Below are 10,144 nucleotides of genomic sequence, written 5' to 3'. Positions count from 1 at the left end.
GGACTTATGAAGATATTGGTGAAAAGCTATTCTCATTAACACTGCATTGAGAATGTCATCTCTGATGGTCGTCAAGACAATTGATTTAAGTTGGGATATGAAGGTGTATTTATCAATATTGTAAATTTATATCCCTAAAATTCCTTACACTCATGCATTCCCTACCTATTAATCTTGAGGAGGGGTATTAGGTTGAAGTGAGGGTAGGGTTTGGAAACAGTAGTTTGTGTCATGGACAAGATACCGTATTTTTCTGCTCCATAAGATGCACCTGACCATAAGACGCACCCTAGATTTAGAGTAGGAAAACAAGAAAAAACATTCTGAACCAAACTGTGTACTAACATATACCAGGCTCTGCATCCATCGCCCTCACTTCCTGCCAGGCTCTGCATCCAACCCCACACTCCTTGCCAGGCTCTGCACCCTGTTTTCACTCTCCAACAAACTTTAATGTAATTTTTTTCCTTTCATTTTTCATATACACACAGCAGATATAAATTCTCAAAACTGACACATTTCGATCACTAAATTGAAATTAAAATAATTTTCATTAGTTTCTGGTTGGACTTTTTTCTGACTGTGGATCCAACATTTCTTTCACAATCCATCCACATCCCCTTTGGATCCAGGTCTCTATCTCTTTTCCAAAAGGTATAAGAAGATGATAGTGAGGTAAATCAACCTTGACAAGTCCAAAACTCCACCTCACAATATCAGAGAAAGAGATGTAAGGCTGAATCTAACAATTTAGAACAGCCACCTCCAATATCAAGTCCTCTTCAAACCATATCAGAAGTAAGACAAACCAGATATATGGGATAATTCAATCATTTATTTTCTTCCATACAGCAGAGATACTAGCATGTCCCCGACGAGACCCGTTTCCCCCAGATAGGGCTTTTTCAAGGGTTTACAGTGGGCGCTTTTTCTTCAGCGTCCTTACATATGATTCCTCATGCCCCGCCCCTTTCAGATGACTACAATGCTGGTGTTGGAGTACACTCTGGGTTTCCAGCAGATCTAGCAGTCAAAAAGTGAGGACGCTGAAGAAAGAGCGCCCACTGTGAACCCTTGAAAAAGCCCTATCTGGGCGAAACGGGTCCCGTCGGGGACATGCTAGTATCTCTGCTGTATGGAAGAAAATAAATGATTGAATTATCCCATATATCTGGTTTGTCTTACTTCGCTATCTTTTTTCCCTCTGCTTACCCTCCCCAGATCCAGTGTCAGTTCTCCTTTGTATCTACCACCACCTTTGTTCCAGGTCTTCCTCTCTCTCCCTCCTCTGTTATGATCTTGCATCTCTCTGTCTTTCTCAGGGTCTCTCTTTCTCTGTCTCTTCTGTATGCAGTGGCATACCAAGGGGGTGGGGGAGGCAGTCCACCCCGGGTGCATGCTTCAAGGGGGTGCACAGTCAGCTGGGTTCGGACCCTCCCATGCTGCTCTAAATGGTACCTCAGCGCAGCTGCCGACTCTGCTCTGGAATAAGTACGGAAGCCGCGCTGAATTGCAGGAAGGTCCCACAATGACTGCGTCTACCGCCTCTGCTCTGGAAGAGATAAGTGACGTCGGAGGGGGTGGACAAGCAGCTTCAGTCATCGTGGGACCTTGCCGCAATTCCCTGCTTCTTCCGGCCCACCCCCTCCAACGTCACTTACCTTTTTCGGAGCAGAGGCAGCAGAAGTAGTCATCACGGGACCTTGCTGATTTGGATGGAGAGAGAAAAGAGCATAGCAGGGTGGTGGAAGGAGAAAAAGGGGGTCAGGGTGATATGGAAGTGTGGTGGAGAGAGATAAAAGGGGCAGATGCTGATGGAATTGTTGTGCATGGAAAGGGGAAGAGACATAAGGGTGAAGGATACTGCATGGAATTGGGTTGGAGGGAAAGAAAGGGGGCAGATGCTGATGGAAGTGGGGGGGGGGGAAAGGAGAGGAGAGAGTGAAATGCCAGACCATGGGGGTGTGGGGAAGGAGAGGAGAGAGATGCCAGTCCAATGGGGGTGAGGGGAGAGATGGAAGGGGGAGGTATAAAGTTTCTGGAAGGGGAATAGAAGGAGAGAAGATGCCATATAGAAGGGGCAGAGAGAGGGTAGACAGTGGATGAAAGGAAGAGAGTGACAAGAAGATGAGGAAAGCAGAAACCAACAAAGACAAGGTAGAAAAAAATTATATTTATTATTTTTTTTTGCTTTAGAGGAGATGCATCGCTGTTTCTGTGGTGTTGCATTGTATGCAGAGTCCAACTTCTTGGTGCGTCAGTTTAACTTTGTCTACGTATTTTTATTCTATCTCACCATTTACAAAACTGTAGAGCATTTTTTAGCATTGGCATCTGAGCTAGTACCACCGTGGCTAAAAAACACACTACAGTTTTGTAAAGGGGGAGGGGTTAGATTGTGATTACATACTAGGCGAAGATGTTTTCTTTGTTCTGTGTGTTCGAAAAGACATGGTTTTCTGTTAGGATTGCCTGTGTAGGATTGATCTGTACTAGTCTGGCTTGTTTAGTTTTACAATGCTGCCTTTTCCTAGGTACACTCTTGTGTGATATATGGATCGTTACTAAAAATCATGTTTTTCATATAGTTGGGGGGGGGGGGGTGTCAAAAAATGATGGGCCCCAGGTGTCACATATGCTAGGTACGCCACTATCTGTATGCACCTCCCATAGTTCAGCATCTGCCTCCTGTCTTTCCCCTTTGGTCCAGGCCTCGCTCTCTCTCTGTCTTTCTTCTGCTTACAACCCCCCATCCCATCCCTATGTCCAGCATTTGTTCTCATTTCTTTCAGGTTTTTCTCTGCTTCTCTCTCTCTCCTTCCTTCGTCCCTCCCTGGTCCAGAATCTTTCCACCTCTTTATAGTCTCTCTCTCTCTCTTCCCTCTATACACCCCCATGTCCAACATCTGCCCCCCTCTCTTCTGCCTCCCTTTTGTTTCAGGTTTCTCCCTCTCTCTATCATCCTTCTGCTAACATTTTGAGTATGTGACCCTCTCAATCCCCTCTAGTCCAGCATCTGCCTTGTCTTCAAGTCTGTTTTCCTGCCCCTCCTCAAGGTCCTTTAGAAGCCTCCTCTCACTCTCACACCCCCCCCCCCACCGGTGTCCAGATCCAGCGTCCCGCCGGGGCCCTCATGATGGGTAGGGCCTTACCTCCAATCTGCTTCCTGCATCCAGCAAGAGAGGTCATCTTCTATCCTGTGACCGCTGCTGAGCTAATTACGGCAGCCTGCAGAGCGAACTTAGCAGGCTGCCATTGGCCTCCGAAGCATGTTGCCTCTGCTGCGGTCCCGCCTCCTCCTCTTACATCAGGGGTGGGACCGCGGCAGAGACAATGTGCTTCGGAGACCAATGGCAGCCTGCTAAGTTTGCTCTGCAGGCTGCCATAATTAGCCATATTGGGCGTGGGCATTTAAAAAGGTACGTCGGGGTGTGGGTAGGGTGTTTAAAAAAAAGTATCTTCGCTGCAAAAGATGCACTGACATTTCCACCCACTTTTGGGTGGAAAAAAAGTACTTCTTAAGGAGCCAAAAATACAGTTTTGTTTAGCAAATAGAATGGCAGTTTGGAAAGTTAAGTGAACATTAAACCCTGGTGAAAAAGAACTTTTCTATTAAGCCCCAAAATATGAGGTGCTCATTTGAATGCTTATCTGTAATAAACATGATATGGAAAAGTCTGGAGCAATGCATAGAAGATATGAATATTAATGAGCTGTTTCACATGCATATAAACTAACTCATTAATATTAAACTAATATAAATTACAATAAAACACCATCAGTTATATTGTGTTAATCAGATTTTCTATTCCGTCTTTATTCAGTTCAAAGTCAGATTACATTAAAAGAGAGGTTGGGTCAGTTACCCAGGAAGTTACAGTGGACAAAATAATGCAGACATTCAGAAGGGTTGCTAGTACATGCAGATCAGTAAAACTATTAATACAGTTAGGTCATAGCTTCAAATATATAGTTACAAATACAAGCAGATCATCATTGGTTCTTCATTTTGCCCCAGGAGTTGCATTAGACAGTTTAGAAATGGGCTTTTACAATTACTGTTTCAGTTACTTCAGGTTTGGCTCCCTGTCTTCATACAGAAATGCTTCAACAGGTAAGGTTAACTTTCCATGAGATTATCAGCAGATTAATACATCTGTTGATAATCTTGGCACCCCTTTGGCCCTCAATCTATAATGGGGTATTGTTCTCTAGTGTTCATCCTGGCAAGCAGATCCCTCCTTCCTCTAGCAGCAGATACTGTAAGCTTCCCAGGACAAACCCACTAGATTTTAATCCCCTGGCAAATTCTCCCCCCCCCTTTCTCAGCAAAGCAAGCCTTGCCTTTAATACTAAACTCTGCCCGAACCCCAAACTCGAAAAATTACTGACATCTTGCCCCCACCAGATGTCCTGTTCCCCCCCCCCCAGTTCTCTATAGGGCAGAGTGATGACCAATTGTTCTTGCTTTTCCACTCCATAAATTTCCAAAGGCTGATCCAAGGTTCCTCTTTGTCCTGCACATGAAATTGATTTCTGAGATCCTTTCAAATTCAATAAAGATGTTCAACTACCTTCCAAAGCAGATGACTTTAAAACGTCAGGACAGTGCGAATACTGAAAGAAACAAAATAATATTAGTAAGATAAGAATCATTTATTATACCAGTGTACTATTATATGTTAACTACTACAAATATTTAGAAAAATCTGTTACTATTATTACTGTCAAAAGATGCTACTAATTTGCATAACACCATACATATGTAGACGGTTGCAAGGAGATAAGAGTTTGGTGTAATAAATACAAAATGAAGATAGCAAAATAAATGACAAAGTTTGTGTGTGTGGAGCTCAGCTTCCTCCCCAGCACATGCAGCTCAGCCCCGCCTTCTTGTGACTAGAAGTCTTCCCATTGGCTGAATCCTACTGCAGCCTCTGTACTGGAATGGGGGAATATTGGATAGCTATAGTGGGCTAAACTGTGAAAAATATCCACATACTACAGTCCTTCTGGCTTTGAGACAGATACGGGGTCTGTTCAAAAAGTTCCAGGACAGTTTGAATTGCGCACCAATGGAATGTTCTTTTGAGATGCACTAGGTGATATTGAGTAGCTTGAAACCTCATGAATAACCTCCTTTTTTCCGTTTGTTGATATCTGTTTTCGTCTCCATGCTACAGCAGTTTTTGTGAAAGTATGTTATTGTGATCGGCTTTTTTTCATCATGTGCGACCTCAATAAACAGTTCTGTTTTAAATTGGGTAAGACCACTACAATATGTTTATGTTTATTAAAATCTTTATATACCGCACATACAACCAAAAAGGATCAAAGCAGTTTACAACATAACTCAATCAAATTTGTGAAAAGAACTCCCTTTAAATAGGAAAGAAAAAAACCCTTAACATTTCTAATACATAAAACCCTATTACAACCAAACTACAATTAATTAATTATTAAAAATTTTTAAAATATAAAATTATATAAATGCAAATTGATACAAATTGATACAGACTGCAGTCCCAAATTTTAAAAGGTCATTTGAAAAAAAAAAATGTGACTTTAGATGTCTTTAAAAATTTTGAAATGATTCTTCCTTTTTCAATTCTACTGGCACACTGTTCCTTAATATTGGAATTAAATTTCTAGTCAAGGCAAGATGAGCCTTTGAAATTTGGTGAACAGCTACTCTATTAACATTCAAAGATCTTAATAAATGCCTAGCACAAAAAACAACACTAGGTTAGAAAGATATGACGGTTGTAACTCAAACAATGCTCTATGTGCTAACATCAAAATCTTAAATTTGATTCTAAATTCCATTAGTAACCAAATTGCAGCATTTTGTACTGTACAATAACTTATGAAATGTTGAAAGTGGCTTATGGGGAACATGTAATGAGTTGTGGAAGGTGTTTGAATGGTATTCACACTTCAAAAGTGGAAGACAATTCGTGAATTGGAGGACTATCAACTTCAACTGATGATGATCATGTTGATCAAGTGAGAGTTATTGTGCACTCTAATCAGCGATTAACTGTTAGGGAATTGGCAGAGGAATGCAACATCTCCATTGGTTCACGCTACAATATTCTAACAGAGACGTTGGGGATGTCTTGTGTTGCAGCAAAGTTTGTTCCATGGGTGATGACTGACAACCAGAAGAACAACCATGAATTTTGCACCAAAAACGCGATGACAGTTTTTCCAAAGCCAGCTTACTCTCCTGACTTGGCCCCTGCTAACTTCTTGTTTCCTAAACTTAAATCCACACTGAAAGGAAAGCGATTTGACACCATTGAAGACATAAAGCAAAATTTGATGCAGCAACATTTGACGATTCCTGAAGATGCATTTAAGGACTGTTTCCAGAAGTGGAAATGACATTGGGAAAAGTATTTACGTAGGGAAAGAGAGAACTTTGAAGGGGACTCAATGGAATAAGTTGTAATAATGTTTAATACATTTTGATAAAATCAGTCCTGGAACTTTTTGAACAGACCTCGTAGAATGCAAATTTTTAAAACCTGAAAAAATCCAGACAGTTGGCAATCCTAACCTCCTGAATCCTGAATACATCTGATAGGTCCCTCTTAAATGTGGGGGCCCTAGGCACATGCCTACTTTGCTTATGCCTTAATCTGGCTCTGAATAGTGGAGTTACATAAACTGTGTTTCAAAAAAACGAACTATACAAAGCTTGTTATCCTAGGACAAGCGGGCAGTATATTTTCACACGTGATGTCATCCACAGAGCATGGTATGGCAGTGGTAAAATTGTATTGGCAGTTTTTTAAAAAACTTTGTGACAGCCTGCACTGTGCATGCACAAGTGTCTTCCTACCCAACACCGGCTCGCAGCACCTCAGTTCTTCATTTTCCATGGAGTAAAGAAGTTCTGTTTTTCTGGACTCTGTCCAGCGTGCGTTGCCTTCCTATCAACGTTCTTAGTATTTGTCCTTTGGCCATTTTTCTTCTTTACTTTTGTTCTTCTTTTTTTTGGGTCTGTTAATTTTTTTAATCTCTTTTTTTCTTTGTACCTTGGTTGTTTTTTTTGGCCCTCCTTTTTCTACTTTGGCAGTGTTTTTTCCACTTCATTTATCATCATTGAGTTTAACCTTACCACTGAGATTTTAAGAAATGCTGTTGGTGCCAGTGTCCTGTCTTAATCACTGACCTGCATAGTTGGTGTTTGCAGTGTTTGGACCCTGAGCATTGGATAGGCACCTACACTTGTTCCACCTTACAAAAACGCTTGTTGAAGGCCTGTTGCATCCAACAAGAGAAGCTGTTTGGCTCGACTATGGACTCCAGGGATAAATCTGAGCCCTTAGTACTGGCACTACAGGCATCAACATCAACATCAGACACAATTCCTGCATCGGGAAAGCCTGCTAAGAAGTCAACCTCTTACCAACAAGCATCGCAGGCCTCTACAGCATCGAGTCCTTTGATGCAGGCCAAGCGTCAATGCCATCATTCTCCTTCAGTGAAGGCTGTGTATCCTTCAGGACCTGCATCCTCATTGAGGTCACCTATTCTTCAACACCATGCTGCACCAATGTTATCGGCTACTGAGCAGTATATTCCTCCAGACAGTCTTGCAGATTTTCAGCAGACCTCACACAGTCTACTTCAAACCAGAAAATATATGGCAAGATCAGCATTTGATGCATTTGAAATGTCATCCAGAGCATCTGCCATGATTGTTGCTATAAGGCGTCTTGCTTGGTTGTGAGTGTCAGACATGGATATTAATCTGCAAGATCGCTTAGCCAATATCCCATGTCTCGGTGGCCCAGCCTCTATCCAGTGACAGGATAGAGGCTGCTACTCAAAGCTTACTCAGCATGAGCAGAATTAGAACTCTTTAAACAGAGCTAAGACTAAGAGTCAACCATCTAAGCCTGTTCCATGGAGGTGGTCCAGAGGAAGGCTACGAAAATGGTATGTGGTCTTCATCATAAGGATAGACTTAAATTTCTCAATCTGTATACTTTGAAGTAAAGGTGGGAGAGGGGGAGATATGATAGAAATGTTTAAATACCTATGTAATGTAAAAATGCGCATGAGTTGAGTCTCTTTAATTTGCAATGAGAGGGCATAGGATGAAATTAAGAGGTGATAGGCTCCGGAGTAATCTAAGGAAATACTTTTTTACAGAAAGGGTGGTAGATGCATGGAACAGTCTCCCAGAAGAGGTGGTGGAGACAGAGACTGTGTCTGAATTCAAAAGGGCCTGGGATAGGCACGTGGGATCTCTCGGAGAGAGAAAGAGATAATGGTTACTGTGGATGGGCAGACTAGATGGGCCATTTGGCCTTTATCTGCCATCGTTTCTATGTTTCTATGTTTCATAGCCTGCTTCTTATTCATATAAGAGATGATATCCTGCAACATCCTCTTTTTCTAAGCCTCCACCACAGAAGAGACAAAAGCAACAGAGGCCTCAAAAGGCCCAGTCTATGTCTCCTCAAAAGCTTCTAGAGAGCATGGCCAAAATTCCTCCTTCTCAGCCTCTTCCCTAACTCATCGGAGGTCGACTTCAATTGTATCATTGAGGCTGGACTCTCATCACTACGGACTCCTGAGTCCTCAAAGTCATCAAGGAGGGTTACTATCTCTATTTTGTAATCATTCCCCCCAACAACCCTCCGAGAGTGTCCTCTTTTATATCTCATCAGACGTCCCTTCTTCTTCAGGAAATCGAAGGTCTACTTCTACTAAATACCATAGAAGTAATTCCCCCTTCTCAGAAAAATCAGGGTTTCTACTCCAAGTATTTCCTAATTCCAAAGAAGACGGGAGGTCTTCATCCAGTTCTCAACCTCCACGACTTAAACAAATATCTAGTCAAAGAAAAGTTTTACATGCCATCTTTAGGGACACTATACTCTCTTCTAGAATGAAACAATTGGCTATGCTTTCTGGACCTCAAAGAGGCCAACACACACATATCCATACATCTTAATCACAGAAAATATCTGCGTTTTTGGATAGCTCACCAACACTTCCAGTACAAAGTTCTGCCATTTGGCCTAGCTTCTTCTCCAAGAGTCTTCACCAAGTGCCTAGTGGTTGTGGCAGCAACCCTACGTACTCATGATTTCAAGTGTTTCCATATCTTGACAATTGGCTGATAAAAGCTACATCTCCTCAAGCAGTCCACTCAGCAACACAGTTGATGATGACTTTTCTTCAGCTTCTAGGGTTTGAAGTGAACTTTCCAAAGTCACAGCTTTACCCCTCTCAACTACTGCAGTTCATAGGAGCCCTACTCGGCACCACTCATCTACGGGCGTTTCTAACTCAACAAAGACAAGACAGGTCTCCTCTCTACATACCATCTCAGCAAGACATATGATGTGACATATAGGTCACATGGCATGCACAGTTCATGTTACCCCCTTTTCACAACTTCATCTCAAATCAGCTCAGTGGACCTTAGCATCTCAATGGTCTCAAGCTCTCGATCATTTATCCCAAAGGATCATAGTCACCTTACCTCTCTGTCAATCCCTTCAGTGGTGGATGGATCCATCAAATCTTTCCAGGGGTCTCCTTTTTCATGTTCTTCCACATCAGACAGTGCTCACCATGGACGCGTCCATGTGTACTTGGGGGGCTCACCTGTTAGAGCTGCGAGCAATTCAAAATGCTCTAAAAACCTTTCAGGAGAGTATTTTCAACCAAGAGTGCCAAGCTGCTTCCAGAAATCCTTCTATTCAGCAATGCTATTGACAGAAGTGGACACATTTCAGTTTGTGATGTACTCTCTATCACCAAGATGCTTCCTCCTCCTCCTCTCTTCCTTCAGTGTTGGATTATCGTCTCCCTTTATCCAACTCTGGTCTGAAAACTACTTCAGTGTTCACCTCAGTGCTATTAGTGCTTTCCATCTTCCTGTCAATGAAAAACCTCTGCCAACTCATCCTCTTGTTTCCAGGTTTATGAAAGGACTTTACAACTCCAAACCTCTGCTTAAGCCACCTCCAGTTGTCTGGGATCTTAATGTAGTCCTCGTCAGTTTGATGAAACCACCATTTAAACCACTGGCATCTACTCATCTTAAGTTTCTCATTTGGAAAGTGGTCTTCTTGATTTCTGTCACTTCCACTTGTCGAGTGAATGAACTTCAAGC

General features: G+C 42.2%; 1 protein-coding gene across 1 annotated transcript in view; it reads right to left on the bottom strand.

The window, feature by feature from the left end:
- Positions 1-4,434: 4,434 nt before the first annotated feature.
- The window catches only part of LOC117356689 (alcohol dehydrogenase 1-like), a 65,582-nt gene continuing 59,872 nt past the window's right edge, over positions 4,435-10,144 (bottom strand). The window contains exon 9 of the mRNA XM_033936297.1: positions 4,435-4,617. Coding sequence (XP_033792188.1) covers positions 4,593-4,617 — 25 coding nt within the window. The 3' untranslated portion in view covers positions 4,435-4,592. The remainder of the gene's footprint in view (positions 4,618-10,144) is intronic.

This window comes from Geotrypetes seraphini, chromosome 1, assembly GCF_902459505.1.
Source record: "Geotrypetes seraphini chromosome 1, aGeoSer1.1, whole genome shotgun sequence".
In the NCBI taxonomy this organism is placed as follows: domain Eukaryota; kingdom Metazoa; phylum Chordata; class Amphibia; order Gymnophiona; family Dermophiidae; genus Geotrypetes; species Geotrypetes seraphini.
The sequence above is the reverse complement of the archived record's forward strand: the minus strand, read 5'-3'. Positions and strand labels throughout refer to the sequence as shown.